This window comes from Saccopteryx leptura, chromosome 2 (assembly GCF_036850995.1).
Source record: "Saccopteryx leptura isolate mSacLep1 chromosome 2, mSacLep1_pri_phased_curated, whole genome shotgun sequence".
Lineage (NCBI taxonomy): Eukaryota > Metazoa > Chordata > Mammalia > Chiroptera > Emballonuridae > Saccopteryx > Saccopteryx leptura.
The window spans coordinates 153,462,605-153,480,966 of NC_089504.1; the positions used below are offsets into that span (position 1 = coordinate 153,462,605).

The following is an 18,362-nucleotide window of genomic DNA, read 5'->3' on the forward strand; positions in this document are numbered from 1 at the left end:
TGGTTTAATGAAAGGTGGTTTTGTGTTATTGAAGTTTAATTGCACAATCAGAGACCTAAAGAGTAGGAAATTTTTGTCAAAAGAGCAGTGTTCAAGTTTCTCAGAATTCCAAAAGTTCTTAAATTTTTCTTAATGTGCAAAGACAAATGTGATTACTTATATTTTATTAAATATAATACATTCATTAGTTCCTCATGTAAATGTCACTTAACCTTATGAAGTTAAAAAGCTCTACTCAACCATCACGGCCTATTGGGATCCGATTACATGTTCACATGCGCATATCCTGTGCAAGTGGGGTTCGTTCTACAATATATTGTTTCACATTCCCCAGACAATTCAAGGAAGGGGAGAGACAAACAGCCCCTGCACACATGTAAACATGTTCATCCTTGCTAGTAATCAGTGAAATGCAAGTTGAAATAAAAAGGAGATACCGGTTTAGAGACATCATATTGGCAAAAATGTTAAAGTCAAATTTGGGCGCCTTCCCTCATGCACTGCTGGAGGAGGTGAAATTGGTACAGCCACATTGGAGAGCAGTTTAGCATGTATAATAAAGTTAATGAGGCATATCCCTTGCAATCCAGCGGTTCCAGTCCCCTTGAGTTGAAAACCTGGCTGCACATTGCACTCATTTTCCCAGTCAGTTATCAACACACCACCCTATAAGAAACTCTTGCTCCTCTGCATAAGGAAACAAATTCAAAAAGAATCATAGCAACATTTTTACAAGAGCAAAAAATTAGAAATGAGGTAAATGTCCCATCAACAGCAGAATTGAAAAGTAAAATGTGGTATAATTAATTATTCAATAGCAAACTAATGAAACCCGCAAACCTGCACATGCAGCAACATGATTGACTCTCCCAAATACAAATTTGAGAATAGGCAAAGAACACACACAATGGAATTCTATAATGCAGTTTAAAATGAATGAATTAAGCTTACGTATAATCTTGTATTCATTTTCCGTAATTGCTATAAAAAATTACCAAATATTTAATGGCTTAAAATACTATCACTTTATAGGCTTAACCATACATTTCTGAAAATCAGAAATCCAAACTGGAGCGCACTGGGCTGAAACCAAGATGTCGGCAGAGCTATGTTCCTTTCCCAAGACTGTATAGGAGGCTCTGTTTACTTGACTTTTCCATCTTCAAGAGGCCACTGGCCTTCCTTGGCTCATGGCAACCTTCCCGTTTCCTCAAAACCAGCAACATCACAGTGAGTCTTACTCACGCTGCCCTGTCCTTTTCTACCTCTCTCTTTGATTTAGAAGTACTCTTGAGTCCACCCCAATAATCCAGCATAATCTCCATCCTTTAAAGTCAGTTGATCAATAACCTAAATTCCATCTGCCACCTTAATTCCTCTTTGCCATGGAAGGTAACATAGTCACAGGCTCCAGGGATGAGGATGAGGACATCTTGGGGTAAAGTGGGGAAGGGCTGAGGGGGGATTTCCCTGCCTACCACAAGTCTCAAAAATAATATACGAATAAAAGACAGCAAAGTAGCCTGACCCTGCGGTGGTGCAGTGGATAGAGCATCAGACTGGGATGCAGAGGACCCAGCTTCGAGACCCCAAGGTCGCCAGCTTGAGTGCAGGCTCATCTGGTTTGAGCAAAAGCTCACCAGCTTGGACCCAAGGTCGCTGGCTTGAGCAAGGGGTTACTTGGTCTGCTGAAGGTCCGTGGTCAAGGCACATATGAGAAAGCAATCAATGAACAACTAAGGTGTCGCGATGTGCAACGAAAAACTAATGATTGATGCTTCTCATCTCTCTCCATTCCTGTCTGTCCCTGTCTATACCTCTCTCTGTCTCTCTGACTCTCTCTCTGTCTCTGTGTTAAAAAAAAAAAGACAGTAAAGAGTGATGTGTATTATGTGATACTATTCGTATAAAGTTTTAAAACAGTAACAATTATATATTGCTTTACACTACATGTTATTTTAAACTCTGCTACAACACACTGCTTATGAGTACCTCCACATGTATTAAAAGTATAAGAGCATGCATGTGAATGATAACACACAGATTTCAGCATGAAAATGCCTTAGGAGAAGGATAGTTTATTTGGCAAAGGAATACATGGAGCTTTAATGATATAGAAATGTTTATTTCTTTTGGGAAAAAAAGAATGAGAAATAAAGCAACATTAGATTTGATAAAGCTTGATAAATGCAAACATGAGTATTTATTTTTGTTATTCTCTATGCTTTCTATATGCTTATTAGAATAGTTTATCATTTAAAATAAAATAAATGTGATTCTTTTACATTGTCTCAGTAGGATGGAGAAATTTTATATCAGTGAACTTGACTTCTTTAGTCCCTAGGATTAACAGAAAACTCTCAGGATTTAGAATCCAGAAGCCTGTATTCTAAAAGTTCCAGGGACTTTTACTATGTGGACAGCCATGTATTAATCCCTTCACCTCTGCCTTTTTGTTACAGTTAGTTTTATTTTATTTTTGGTTTTTTATTAAGGTAACATTGGTTAATAACATCATATATGTTTCAAGTGCACAACATTATAATTTGATATCTGTGTATATGGTAATGTACTCACCAAAAGTCTAATTTTCATCCATCACCATATATTTGACCCTCATTATTCATAGGGCATATGAAATCCCTATGAAAATGCTAAAGTAGCCGCCACATTAGGAAGTAAATTAATATACATAAATCCTCTGAGTTGCTTATGCCACCCCTGGCATACTATTTCACTCTCTAGGGCTGGATCCATTAGGACTTACTATGTTGCAAATACCAGAAACCCCATTTCTAACAAGCTTAAAGAATATCAACAGTACAGGGGAAACTGCTTGCTCACTGGAACAGAAGTCCAGCAATTTGGCTGAAGTCTGGTACGGAGTGGAGCCTCCACCCATTGCACCAGCTATGGCTGCAGTTCTCAGTTCTACACTTGTGTCTCTGAGCTTCATCGTCAGGGTGGCTCTTCTCAAAAAAGCAAACCACTGAATCCAGTGGAAGAAAAGTTTCTCTTCCTCTCTCTTATTACTAACATAGAAGCTTCCAAGAACCCTATCTGTCTCCTCACATCACTGGATCTCTGGCATTTACAATGCCTACATGTGGAATTTGCTCAATAGACCTTTAGGGAGCTATAAATAAACATCAGTAATGCCCAATGAATTCACCTTCATTTATTTCACTTGTTAATTTGTATTTAAAAATAAATGTTACATCCACATGTGTGTGTGTATGTACTATGTATACTTATGATGAATAATACTACAATTATCACCTGTAAACTCATTACCCTGTGAGTAAGTTGCATCTACCAATATGCTTCCCTTTCTTTTGCCTGTGTCCTTCTTTCGGAAGTAACCACTACTTTAAATTTTATTTATCATTTTGTTGCCTTCTTTAAAAACAATTTGAATTGATGTATGCCTAAACACATACTATTGATTATACATGTTTTTGAACTTGATAAAAGCGGGTTCATTTTATATACTGTCCTGTAGGACTTGATTCTGTTGTTTTAACTCAACGTCATGTTTAGAAGAATTATTTGTATCATTAACTATAGTTGTTGGTTTTTCACTGCTATATTAAATTCCATTATGTGAGTAGATCAAAATTTATTTTTGCTTTCTGTCATGCATTTTGCCCTCTGTAAAATTAAAACTGCTCAAAAAAATTAACAAATACATTCAAAAAATTTTTCAAGGCAGCATTGGTTCTGATTGAGAACTACTGTGTTACAGAAAGGCCTAACACATAAAAGTTCACATTTATACCAAAACATTAAAACAGCCTGACCAGGTGATGGGGCAGTGGATAGAGCTTCAACCTGGAACACTGAGGACCCAGGTTCAAAACCTTAGGTTGCTAGCTTGAGTAAGGGCTCATCTGGTTTGAGCTCAGGCTCACCAGCTTGAGCATGGAGTTGCCAGCTTAAGAGTGGGATCATAGACATGTCCCCATGGTTGCTGAAATTTGCTGGCTTGAGCAAGAGGTCACAGGTTCAGCTGGAGCCCCCAGGTCAAGGCACATGTGAGAAAGCAATCGCTGAACAAGTAATGTGCTGCAACAAGTTGATGCTTTTCATCTCTTTCCCTTCCTGTCTGTCTGTCTGTTCCCCCCCAAAAAAAAACAAAACAAAAAGAAACATTAAAATAGATGATAATCATGTTCCAAATATGTTCTTTGCTTTATAAAAGGCTGTACCTTACAATTCTTTTAAACAGCAAATTTCTTCATTCTGTTTAAATAGAGTTCTATTTACCAACCTTGGTGTCCCTGGTTCACTCACTAGGTGCATATCTATATAATAAAATAACAAATAACCTGCATTCAGACAGGTGATAAAATTAGGCAGCCTTAAAATGTGTCCTGTCAAAGTATAATGTCAAGAAGGGGAGGTGTCTGTCATTTATCTCCTAAAATATAAGCATTAGAAATACATCTATTTCTTGGCATAATAAATCTTGTTGGAGTTGGTGCTACATGCTAATCCATCTCTGATTCTGACAAGGGAATTGCAGCTTCCATTTCTTGACTAACTTTGGCTGTTTTCCTCTGAGGAATAATACCATCTTTTTTTTTTCCTCTGAGGAATAATACCATCTTTTTTTTTGGTAGAAGTGATGGGATTTAATACTTCCATCAAGATGAGCTCATTGAATATTCATATTCTGCTTATATTGTGCAGCAGCCACATTGGGAAATTTTAGTAGGATCTCAAAGCAAAAAAATAGTAACTCTGATGAAAAGAGGGTTATGTGTGGAAGTTTGGAAGTTATGAGTATGAGATTGAACACAGAAATTCTATTTTAATACTGTTTTGTACAAAATGGAACAGGTGAATTTGAGCTGTTGGTTAAAAATATTGTAAAGCACAAAAAATGATAAAGCAGTTTTATTCAAGGAAATGGAAGATATTTAAAAGCTGTGATTTACTGTAGCTTTTTCTTGAAAATCAGAGATAAGGGTTTTAGAGGGAAAGGAGCTAAATGATACAACTGAACATTTTAAAAGAATCAGTCATTTTATTATTCTCTTTTGCTTTTTCTCTCCCAGTGACCTTTAGTTGCTTTACCTCTTTCCTTTATGTTTGTTCCAGATTGCTGCTCTCCTTAGTATCTCTTGCATTGACTGTTCCAGGGCCTCCTCTAAACTCTCCCTTGTTGTTACATCTGACCCTCTTCTCTACTGGGGAAAATGAGTCAGAATGAAATTGGCAAGATCTTTTGACAGCTTTTAATACTCCGATGCCAGAAGGGGAAATGGCTATTTATACGGTCCATTTCTATAATGTAAGCTGCTGTTATATGATGGGCCAAGTTTCTTTTTTTAAACAATGATTAATATTTCTTGATTGACTGACTACCTGGCAAATAGCACTGGACTAATCCAACCTCTGAGTGGGATTTCCTTAGATTTGGCCAGGGTTCAAGTGAGCCTTCACTCGGATGTTCAGAAGTGGGCTTTTGTTAAATTTGGTTTACACCAATTATAGAGTATGGTGGGTTACTCTTTTATTGACTCAAGTGGCATTGCCATATTTTATGTTGAAAATGGTCAAATAGCAATGTTTGATAGTTCAACTTAATATAAACAAGTAGAAGCTCATACCACACATCACACAACAGTCGATAAATCAAGTGACAAGGTGCTGGACAACCTTGTTCCTTTATTTAGAAAGGCAGCAAGCCAAGAAGATGGGATCCCTAGTGGTGTCTCAAGTCCATCTTAAGAAAGTAGAGAATTCTGCTTTCTTTTATATCTATGAAAGGGGAAAACAGAAGGGGCAACAGGTGATTAATGACCACAGACAGCTGGGCCCCAGCAGGGTCCAAGGGAGATTGTGACGCTTCTTTGTTCTTAGTCTTCTAACTCTAGTTAATGTGAGTCTGGTCACAAGATTCCTGGAAAATCTTTGATAAACAAAGATTTTTGTATGTACTTCCCTTATCTCCTTGGAGAGGTACTTTCTGGTAAGGGGCTATTTTTATAAAACTCAAGTTGCAAGCAGGATTCCTCTACTGCTAAGCATATCCATAGGCAAGACTAAGCAGAAGCTATATTGCTCACAATAATTAGGGGATATTTCAAAATGAATATGAAGTGATAAAATATCCCCTAATTTTTGTGAGCAGTGTATTAACCTGAAGGTCATGGGGACAGTGCAGGCTTGAACAAGATGGAGTTAGAGAGGCTAAGCATTTCACTCTGTTACCTTAATAGATAATAAATATGTGTTGCTTAGATCAGTGATTTTCAACCTTTTTTGAACCGCGGCACATTTTTTACAGTTACAAAATCCTGGGGTACACCACCTACCAAAATGAAACAAAATGACACTCCAACACAGTACATATTATACATATAGTTAATAATATAGAGTCTAAATGTATTTATACTCACTTAGTGTGAAACCTGGGCCTGTTTTGATGAACACAAAAGGGATATCCTGGCAGGAATGGTAGAAAGACACACATGAAGCTCTTCCCCAACAGTTCTCAGTCTTTCTCTGTTTTTAGTTTTTATCGCAGTCAAGCTTGAGAAGCTCAGCTCACATAAATATGTGGTTGAAAACGGGAGCAATGTCAAAATAGCTTTGTTGGCCAGAATGGGGAACTCCTTGGCAACAGATAACCAAAAACTGTCCAAAGGAAGATCAGCAAACTTTAGCTTTAAAGTTAGATTGCATTGTGATGCATTGTGATGCATTGTATATCACCCTCTGCAGGGGCCTCTTTTAAAAAGAAAAAGGTCAAATATCTATATACACCATTAGGATAGACATAAACAGCTGAGGCTGAGGCTTCATCTAGTGGTGGCAACATTTACCTCCAGTACTGACCAGGATTAGAAATCGGGACCATGGGGAGGAGTAGCAGCTTTAGCTACTCGCCGAGGCCACACAATGACAAGTGCGTGGCAGCCCGAGCGGGGACCTTCCTGGGTGTGGATGAGAGGCAGCCTACTATTGGTTCATCGCTTGTGGTCGGGGTGAATCCTAGAAGGTGATTGGTCAGCGAGTGTTCCCTGTGCCTCCACTCTTCCTGTCACTGATAGCTGGAGGGATTGTGAGGGGAATGTTTATGTCCCAATGGAGGCGGCTGGTGGCGGCCGGATAAATAGCCTCATATGGCCCGCGGGCCGTAGTTTGGGGACCCATGTTTAATTTCCCCACGGCACACCTGACCATGTCTCACAGCACACTGGTTGAAAAACACTGACTTAGACTATAGAAATAGTGTATAAAAGAATAGACTATAGAAATTAGTCATTAAAAGATTTGAGGTAGGGTATAGGAAATGCAGATACAGGAAACTAATAAATTACAAAGCAAACCCATTCAGACCAAAGAAATTGTCAATTAACATAGAAGATTTAAACAAGGAGGAAAATAAGACACTGTATGGCCAGTAGCCATGGCCACCATCACAGCCGCCTGGCCCGTGCAGGTTCGCATTTGATTCGGACAGACAGTAATGAAACAACGGAGCCAAGAACTGGTGGGCCATTAACTTTAATCCTAGCTTTCTCTCTCTCTGTCTTTCTCTTCTCTCTCTCTCTCCCTCTCTGTCTCTCTCTCTCCCTTTCTCTCTCCTCTCTAAAATGAATAAATAAAATTAAAAAAAAAAAAAAAAAGCCTGACCTGTGGTGGTGCAGTAGATAAAGCGTCAACCTGGAAATGCTGAGGTTGCCGGTTCAAAACCCTGGGCTTGCCTGTTCAAGGCACATATGGGAGTTGATGCTTCCAGCTCCTCCCCACCTTCTCTCTCTGTCTTTCTCTTCTCTCTCTCTCTCCCTCTCTGTCTCTCTCTCTCCCTTTCTCTCTCCTCTCTAAAATGAATAAATAAAATTTAAAAAAAAAATCCTAGCTTACACCCAGCAGACAAGAAATACACACAGTGAAAAAACATTTTTCTTTTCATTCAGGGCTCCCAAAGCCATTGACTTATCCAAGTTTTCCTAGGATGAAAGGTTTGTACCTCACCAGCCTTATTCACCTCTGTTCCCCATCTCCTTCTCTCTGCACAAACTGGCTTCTCCTTCAGCACTCCGCCATCTTGTCTGCTTCTCCTCTCCTCCATATGGCCTTCCTCTGCTCTCCTCTCAGCATGGGCTCCTCCTAAAATGTAATCACTCTTTCCCGGAACAACGTAATCTCTCTTTCTTTTAAAACCTTTTGGCGCGAAAGCCCTCCCCCAACACATATTAACAATTATACACCCATCCCAAGCAAGAAGGGCAACTAATATTATCACCTGAGAGACGAGCTTCCACGTGGGCAGTGCCATCTTTAACAAAGTAAGCGTAATATAGTTTATCTGCCCAACAGATACAGATAAACAGACTATAGGTCCTTCAAGAGTGCTAGGGTTCTGCTATAAACTTAGATGTTAACTTGCAGCACCAAAGTACTAACAATGACAATGATAAGGACAACCAACATTCATTTAGCTCTTATCATGTATATAGCTTGATGCTAAGTGCTTTACCTACACTTTGCATTTAATCTCTACCATAAACCTCTTGGGGTAATTATGATCTCCATTTTACAAATGAAAAGGTTAGAACAAAATGCTTACTATCTGGGAAGAGAAAACAGTCCAGTTTCTTAGAGCTGCATTAAATTGAAAAAAATCTTGACAATGTTAACATGACTTGAGTAAATGCAGCAAATCTTTTGTAAGCATATTCTTTTATATCCCTTGGCCTTGGGCAAAGATTCTGACCTCAAAGAATCACATGGGGACTTCCCCCTCACCCAAAATTTGGACCCTATAAGTCCTTGCCCCTCCAAACATGATCTTTATAACAGTATCACCAGTGTGACTTCAATTGTTAGACATGCAGAATCTCAGGCCTCACTCCAGAAGGCCTCAGAATCTTATTTTAATAAGATTCCCAGGTGATGCACATGAAATTTGAAAAGAATGAGTTTGAGGGAAGAGGAGACCCCATGTGTCTGAATTCTAAACAGATTCCCAAGGTGATTCTGACATAGGGGATTAATGGTCAGATAACACTTTTATAAGACACTGCCCCAGAGCACAATGCCAAAATTCCACTCTCGAAGAGCATTTCTGCAGACAATTTGAGAAGCCTAGGGGTCAAGAAGTCATGACAACAGACACATGTGTGCACAACAGTTGCTGTTTGGAGGCTATGGCTGGATCTAAGAACCAAACCTAGGGTATTGGCAGCGTTGCATTTATTTTTCCTTTCCAACGGGTAAAACAGGATGAATCCCTTACCTAAAGGAGAGAAGAATGGTGTATCTCAGACATGAACTTCTTAGACACTAAAACTATAGCTTTAAAAATTGTGTGAATTTGGCTGGGCCAGAGCAGCCCAAGATGGCCAACATGCAGGATTGGGTGTCCGATGGGGAGAAGATGATTCTGGATCGCCTGTAGCTCCAAGAACGGTTGCTGAGGGCCAGTCAAAAGCGGTGACTCCCACTGGTCTTCGCCAGTTTCCGGCCTGTGAGTTCCAGGGCCGGTACATCCAGCGGCCAGATACAGAGCATCAGCTCAAGACCTAACAACCATAGTTAGAGTGGTATCTTAAGGAAAGGCTCCTCACACCTGACCCAGCTAAGGCATAGAAAACATTGTCACAAACAGCAAAAAGAGCAGTAGCAGCAGACAAGTAGCCCACAGCGGATTACAAACAGCTGAAGCCATCCCAGGAAGATTTAGAAATTACACAACTGAAAGCTGGAGTCAGGCAACACCAACCCTATACTCAGCTACACAAACAACATATTTGAAGGAGCAGTCTATATCGAGACAAAATGGGAAGACAGGGAAATGCAATTCAAATGAATCAACTAGAGGAATCCCCAGAAAAAGAATTGAATGAAATGGAAATAACTAAGATGCCAGATGCAGAGTTTAGAATAATGATTGTGAAGATGCTCAAAGATCTTAGAGCAACCATAGATAGACAACATGAGCACCTAAATAATGAGCTATCTGGCATCAAAAAGGATCAGACAGAAATGATAAACACAATATCAGAAATGAAGACTACACTACAAGGAATGAAAAGCAGGTGGGATGAAAAAGAGGATCGAATCAACAATTTAGAGGACAAGATAAGCAAAAGCACAGAAGCAGAACAGCAAAAGAAAAAGAGGATCAAAATGTCTGAGAAAACTCTAAGAGAGTTCTGTTACAATAGGAAGAGAAACAACATCTGCATCATAGGGGTTCCTGAAGGAGAAGAGAAAGAACAAGGGATAGAGAACCTGATTGAAGAAATCATAGCTGAAAATGTCCCAAAATTGATGCAGGAAAAAGTCACACAAGTTCAAGAAGCACAAAGAATCCCATTAAAAAGGAACCCAAATAAACCTAAACGAAGATACATCATAATTAAAAAACCAAAGCTAAGAAATAAAGAAAGAATACTAAAAGCTGCAAGAGAAAAGCAGTCAATCACCTACAAAAGAGACCCCAAAAGGATGACATCCAACTTCTCAACAAAAACACTTGAGGCGAGACGGGAATGGCAAGAAATATTCAAATTAATGCAGAACAAGATCCTACAACCAAGACTTCTTTATCCAGCAAGGCTATTGTTTAAAATAGAAGGAGAAATAAAAAGATTCCTGTACAAAAAAAAACAACAACAAAAAAAAACCCTCAAGGAATTTATTACAACCAAACCAATGATGTAAGACATGTTAACGGTCCTGTTGTAAATAGAACAAGGGGGGGCGGGGAATCTAGTAAAGAGGAATGTAGATTTAAGATTTTAGAAATGCATCCAAATTGAAAAAGAAGTAAAACTATCATTATTTGCTGATGATATGATACTGTACATAGAAAACCCTAAAGTCTCAGTAAAAAAACTACTGGACCTAATAAATGAATTCAGCAAGGTGGCAGGATATAAAATTAATATTCAAAAACCAGTGTCATTTTTATACAACAACAATGAACTGTCTGAAAGAGAAATTAAGTAAACAATCCCCTTCACTACTGCAACAACAACAAAGAAAGTAACTAGCTGTAAATTTAACCAAGGAGGTTAAAGACTTGTACTCAGAAAATTATAAAACATTGATAAGAGAAATCAAGAAACATAATCGAATCAAAAAATGGGCAAAAGAAATGAATAGACACTTCAAAGAGGACATCAGATGGCCAATAGGCAAAAGAAAAAATGTTCAACATCACTAATCATTAGAGAAATACAAATTAAAACCACAATGAGATATCACCTCACACCAATCAGAATGGCACATTAACAAAACAAAATATAAATGCTGGTGAGAATGTGGAAAAAGGGAATCCTCCTGCACTGCTGGTGGGAATGCAGACTGGTGCAACCACTGTGGAAAATAGTATGGAGATTCCTCAAAAAATTAAAAATGGAACTGCCTTTTGACCCAGCCATCCCACTTTTAGGAATATATCCTAAGAACACCAAATCACTGATTCAAAAGAAGAAATGCACCTCCATGTTTATGGCAGCATTGTTCACAATAATAAAGATCTGGATACAGCCCAAGTGTCCTTCAGTGGACGAGTGGATTAAAAAGCTGTACTATATATACATGTGGAATACTATAGGGCCATGAAAAAGAATACTACCTTTTGCAACAACATGGATGGACCTGGAAACTATTATGTTAAGTGACATAAGCCAGGCAAGAAATAAAAATATCATATGACTTCACTCATATGAGGAATCCAATTAACAATGTGAACTGAGGAACAGAATAGAGGTAGAGGAGGGATCAAAGGAACCAGTGGGAAAGCGGACAGAGGGAAAGGAGATGAGAGGATGAGATCAGAGAAGGGAAAGAGCTTGGTAAAATTATATATACATAACAGCATTATAGAGAGCAGAAGAGCAAATCCTGGAGGAAAGCGGAAAGGGTGTTGGGGGAGGGGGAAGAAGGATGTTGAGTGGAATTCGGGGGTGTGGGAGGATGTATTCGATGGGACACCTGAATCTATGTAAACACAATCTATGTAAACACAATCAATTTTTTTATTGATTTTTTTAAATCAATAAAAAAATAAGAAATAAAAAAAAATTGTGTGAATTTGGCATGGACTCCTTAATGTGTTTTTATTTGACTTTTTTTGTTTGTTTTTTTGGTTTTTTTTTTTTTTTTTTGTATTTTTCTGAAGTTGGAAATGGGGAGGCAGATAGACTCCCGCATGTGCCCGACCAGGATCCACCCAGCATGCCCACCAGGGGGCGATACTCTGCCCATCTGGGGCATCGCTTTGTTGCAACCAGAGCCATTCTAGCACCTGAGGCAGAGGCCATAGAGCCATCCTCAGTGCCCGGGCCAACTTTGCTCCAACGGAGCCTTGGCTGCAGGAGGGGAAGAGAGAGACAGAGAGGAAGGAGAGGGGGAGGGGTGGAGAAGCAGATGGGTGCTTCTCCTGTGTGCCCTGGCTGGGAATCGAACCTGGGACTCCTGAATGCCAGGCCAACGCTCTACCACTGAGCCAACCAGCCAGGGCCTGTATTTGACTTTTTTTTTTTTTTAGAGACAGAGAGAGAGTCAGAGAGCGGGACAGACAGGAATGGAGAGATGAGAAGCATCAATCATTAGTTTTTCATTGCGTGCTGCAACACCTTAGTTGTTCATTGATTGCTTTCTCATATGTGCCTTGACCGCGGGCCTTCAGCAGACCGAGTAACCCCTTGCTTGAGCCAGTGACCTTGGGCTCAAGCTGGTGAGCTTTTGCTCAAACCAGATGAGCCCGCGCTCAAGCTGGTGACCTCAGAGTTTTGAACCTGGGTCTTCTTCATCCCAGTCCAACGCTCTATCCACTGTGCCACCGCCTGGTCAGGCTGTATTTGACTTTTAAAAAATGATTTAAATTATTTACCACCAAGTCAAAGTGAACTATAGTAAGATGCCTGGTTTACTCTGTGGCTGCAAGGACCCTGACCTACTCCGGGGTATATGGTTAGATGGTACTGTAATTTCTTTTTCTTTTCTTTTTTTTGGGGGGGCGGTATTTTTCTGAAGTCAGAAGCGGGGAGGCAGAAAGACAGACTCCTGCATGCGCCCAGAGGGGATCCACTTATCATACTGACTAGAGGGTGATGCTCTGCCCATCTGTGCGGTTGCTTCATTGCAACTGGAGCCATTCTAGTGCCTGAGGTGGAGGCCATGGAGCCATCCTCAACGCCGGGGCCAACTTTGCTCCAATGGAGCCTTGGCTGTGGGAGGGGAAGAGAGAAATAGAGAGGAAAGAGAGGATGAAGGGTGGAGAAGCTGATGGGCGCCTCTCCTGTGTGCCCTGGCCGGTAATCGAACCTGGGACTTACACACATTGGCCAATGCTCTACCGCTGAGTCAACCAACCAGGGCCGATGGTATCGTAATTCTAAATCTGGAGTGATACAGAAACAAAAATACTAGGTAACAGGGTGGAATAATATGTAGTAGGCATCCCACTGTCAGGCCCTCCAAATTTCTTACAACATGCTCTCTGAAGAGTGACAGGCATGATAAGCTTTAGGGGGCAAAGTACAAATAGCCATCCCAGTTTTATAGCTTAGAAAACAGCTACCACCAAGTGGAGAAGAGTCACAGAATTAGAATGGCAGCTGCCTATGTTCCAAACTTGGGTCACCCTGGCTCTCTGCATTTCAAGTCAGAGGCATTCTCCATATCCAGATTTGTGAAGCAAAGTGGACTCTTAAGTACAGTATAGGAAAGATAAGAAGAACATGAAAAAAGAGAAAACTATGAAAAGAATAATTGACTTGGTAGTCAGACTAAATGGCTAGATCAGAAGAGCTTAACCAAAAAAAACCATAATCAGTCATGCACATTTTACTGTAGGTGAACCTGTTTCACATGTTTAAAGGGATAATAAGGTCATAGAAAGTAGAATGTTAAATTAGGAAAATCGACTTTGGAGGCAAGATGACATGGGCTGGAATTCTGGCCTCTGCAGGCCTTTATACATTCACTGAACTTTCTAGATCCTCATTATAAAATCAGGACAATGTTGTCCACCTTGTATGTTCTTTTAAGAGTATATGCAAAATACTTTGTTTACTGGACTCAATACTCAGCAACAATAAAATGGTGGTTTACTAATATTAACACATTAACATTCAAAAGAATTGATTGTTTATTGGACACCATGATAAAATCAAAGATAATTAAGACACTAGCTTTCTTTCTAAGAAGATTAAAACAGAGATAATAGCCCTGGCTGGGTAGCTCAGTTGGTTAGAGCGTCATCCCAATATGCCAAGGTTGTTGGTTGATCCCTGGTCAGAACACACACAAGAATCAACCCATGAATGCATAAATAAGTGGAACAACAAATCAATGTCTTTTTCTCTCTCCTTTTCATTCCACTCTTTCTATAATCAATTTTTAAAATAAAAAAACTGAGATAATAATAAATTGCACTTCTCAGGTACAAATATAAATTCCAGTAGCACTGTGGATGACTGATACGAATCACATTTAGATTTGACTACAATAACCACCAAAGCAAGGTGCTTGTCTCTGGTCTCTCTCTCCCCATGGCCAACCCATCTTTACCCACTGCCAAGTTATCTTTATTAAACATATATGTGATCATGACACTTGTCTACTTAAAAGGCTCACTGCTGTGTGCAGAACTGTGTTCAAGAGCACAGCAGGGCCCAGGGCAGGTGGCTCAGTTGGTTGGAGTGTCATTCGGATACAGCAGGGTTGCAGGTTTGGTCCCTGGTTAAGGTGCATGCAAGAGTCAACCAACCAATAGGTGCACGAATGGGTGAAACAGCAGATCAATGGTTCCCTCTCTCTCTCTCTCTGAAATCAATAAATACAATCTTTAAAAAATAAAAAATTTAAAAAAGCACGGGAGGCCTCTCCCAGGTGGCCCTGACTTTCCTTCCCAGCCTCTGCTTTGAGTATTCAGGCTCTTCACTCTACACTCTTACACAAGACAATGCCACAGGAAATTAGAACTAAGTTCTGTAGTTAATCTGTGTGGCAAAATGGGGGGGGGGGGGAATAAAACTTAAACAAAATTTTAATTTTTTCCCTTATATTCTATTCTCTTATTATAAAGTAAAAAAATTTGCTTTAAAAATTTCAAAGCTGTACAATTAAAAGCAACGTGCGCACACTATCAATTGAAACATGCATATATGTATATTGCTACTTCTCGCCTATCGGAGATTTGGTGTCAGTGAAGGACATTGTGTAACTCCATTTGCAATTGCCTGAGTATGATGCCCCTTTTCTCCCCTGGAACGCAATCCATAAATTGTCTGGGAAGGCAAACTGTTCACCCATTAAATCCAGTTCAAATACCACTTCTCTGAAAAGCCTTTATCCACAAATCTCTGATTCTGTCCATTTTTCCTTCCTCCGGATTCCCAAAGCCCTGTATTCCTCTGTCTTACAGCGTTATTGTGCTGCCTGTAATTATTTATTTATAAAACAACAGTCCGTGAGATCCTTTAGGGCAGGGTCCTAACCACTGACTCCTTAGCTTGATGTTTGGCCCACAGGAAGAACTTGAAAGTTTATTTCTGGATACATGAATGAATGATCAAAGCTTGAAATCCCCTACTCGCTTCTGATCTCGCAAGGAAAACATTTTCAGACCGGGCACGCCTTTGTACACAATCACTTTGATAAATCAGGCCCATAATATTTGGGAAATTATTTGAAAGGAGTCAGGAAAGGTCACAAGCGGTAAACGTGTTCCGTCAAAAAGCTAGTGCCCTCCTTAGTGTGACCTATTCTCATCCACGCTTTCCCACCGTTCTAGCTCCCCGAGCTACTTCTAGGGTAGGGAGAATGTTGTGATCGAGATAGGTATTTTCTCCGCTTCGACTGAGGAGCTTCACCCTCCTTGGATTGTTAACAGCCGCGTCGTTCACAATTCAGTCTCCAATTTTCCTACTGGGTTCAACATCTCGGAGTCATATCCCTTTTTTGTCAGGGATACTTCCAACTCTGGATTTCTGCAATGGAGTCTGAGAAGAGCTCCCTCCCGATCTCCCACCCTCAGCCAGAGTCCGCTCGCTGGGACGGGGTTTCCTAGCTGCTGGGGCTGCGATCCCCGCCGGCGCGGAGCCCAACGGAGGGAGGCGCGGGGGCGGGGCAGGCAGGCATCCATCTTCCCGGACCAGCCCCGCCGGGCGGGGACCGAGAATGGCAGAGCCGACTGCGCTGTTCCTCCCGCGAGTCCCGCGCTGTTCGTCCAGCCGCCGCCGCCCGCAGCTTCCTCACTGGGCGCCGGGAGCCGCGAGCGCTGGGCTCGCCCGCAACTTTGCGCCACTGGGGGCGCGGCTCCTCCCCGTGCGGGTGCAAGTGTCACCAGCGGCCTCCTGGGGGCAGCAGCGGAAAGGGAGACGAGGAGAAAGAGGTAACCTCGGTGCCCGGTGGCCCAGGAGGTAGAGGCCCCTCGCGGAGCCGGCTCAGGAAACCTAAACTCCGGCGGGGCTGCGCCCAGGACACGTTGGAACGGCGCAGCCGCCGCCCTCCTGTCTTCAACTGGACTCGCTTTAGGATTGCTACTCCTCCTGTCTGCCCGTGCGGCGGCAGAAGCCTGTGCCGACGGAGCGGCGGGCTCGGGAGCAGCATCTCCAGCCCGGGCGGGACCACTGAGCGCCGGAGCCGGAGGCTGGAGCAGGAAAGGAGGATCGCTGCGCGGGTGGTGGGCGCTTTTCCCGGCGCACGCCCTTCCCTGCTGGCCCTGCCCCGAGCGCCGGGTGCGGGTTTCTAACAATGGTGCGGAGCGCCGGCGCGAACCCCGCGTCCGCCCAGCGGTCGTAGAGGAAGTGGCCCGGCACCGGGTGGGGTAGGCTGGGAGACGCCCCCCGGTCACTCGCTCGCTGGAGTTTGCGTGCGCGCCGGGCCTCACCGGCCCCGAGCCTTGGGCTCCCCTCCGGATCACCGACGGCAGCTCGATCCGGGGAGTATGGTGCCAGCGTCCGGGTTAATCTAGTACTAGGCTCGCTTCTTTTTTCCTCCTCCCCCTCCTCCTTTACCGCCTGGCTGTGCTGCCTCTGGGCTCCCGGGGTGTGGGAGTACAACTCTCCGCCTTTCCAAGGAGACTGGTTTGTGACCACCTAACCGAACTTGCCCATTGAAAGCAAACCCAGAATAGCTGGATAATGTCCACTCCGAGCAGATTCAAAAAGGACAAAGAGATCATAGCCGAGTATGAAAGTCAAGTCAAAGGTAAGAATGGGAGCGGCCGCCTTCTTTTGTGTGCTTTCTTGTCATTGTGCTCTTGGGGAGTTGCGTTTCCAATTTGGGGTCTGCGTTGAAGGAAGGTTGCGAGGGGACAGTTCGAGCGCCTGGCTGAGCCACCCGGGGCTTAGTACAAGCCAATCCCAGTCCCAGTCCTAGTCCCGTCAAACCCACAGGGAGCTGGAAACCCGGTGGCTTTCCCTGGCTGCCAGCGCGCACTTCCCAAAGGGGGAGAACTGGCTTTAACTTAACCACCATCATCAGCTGTACAACTTACGTTGGCGGCAGGCAGCAGCAGTGGTTCTTACTCGGTTATCCTCTTCCTCCTCCTCCTCCTCCGCCTCCTCCTTCTTATTATTCTTATAAAATGATACTATAGTCACAACATAATTTTAAAAGAGTCGTTTTTCTAAAGTCTGGGTATCAAGTGGTCTGGAGCTTCATTGAGTGATGGCAATTTTGAAATTTACACTGTTCACTCTTAATTTATTAGGGCGAGGCCCCCTTTTATAAAACAACTCCCTGGAAGCCTGGCAGTTAAACCAAGCGGGGACTAGTGGAATCTGACTCCTCTTTTACAAATGGGCCAGAATTCATTGCCGTCTTTCACACTCTCCCTGGATTATTGCTTTATAATTTGCTGGAAGCCAGTTGCTTGTAAAATCAAGGTTTGACTATTTAAGTAGTAAATATTTATCTATTTACATTGTTAACTAATGAAGGAACCTAATTAAAGTTGATGAAACATTTTTACTTAACGTGCTTTGTTGTTTGAAAAAAAATATTTTCTCTCTAGACCAAGTATTTTGTGTTGCTGTTGAAATGTTTCATAAACATGTATGTTTATTTTTTTTCCTTCTCTTTGTGGTCTCTCGGGTAGTTTTCTCTATTGAGACAATGGATGGAGTGTTGAGGTTGCTACTGTTCTTTGGAATATTCAAATGTAAAGTTCATTAAAATTGCTATTTTAGACACCTGTGTTTGTACAGCTACAATCTTATGAAAGGTCTGCGGAGAAAGGCATTCCTGTACTTGCCTTGGGAAAGGCAGGAGGAGCAGCCTGGGTGTTCTTTTGTGTGGTCAAGTTGTGAAAATGCCTGGAGTCCTGTGAGAGGACCAGACGGGGGAACCCTCTCTATCAGATCCTGCGTGTGGATCTGGAC

At 42.0% G+C, this 18,362-nt stretch overlaps 1 protein-coding gene across 2 annotated transcripts in view; it reads left to right on the plus strand.

Annotated features, from left to right (window-relative positions):
- The first annotated feature begins 16,396 nt into the window (after window positions 1–16,396).
- The window catches only part of SRGAP1 (SLIT-ROBO Rho GTPase activating protein 1), a 316,835-nt gene continuing 314,869 nt past the window's right edge, over window positions 16,397–18,362 (plus strand). For both annotated transcript variants that reach the window (XM_066369087.1, XM_066369088.1), the window contains exon 1: window positions 16,397–17,187. In XM_066369087.1, coding sequence (XP_066225184.1) covers window positions 17,121–17,187 — 67 coding nt within the window. In that variant the 5' untranslated portion in view covers window positions 16,397–17,120. The remainder of the gene's footprint in view (window positions 17,188–18,362) is intronic.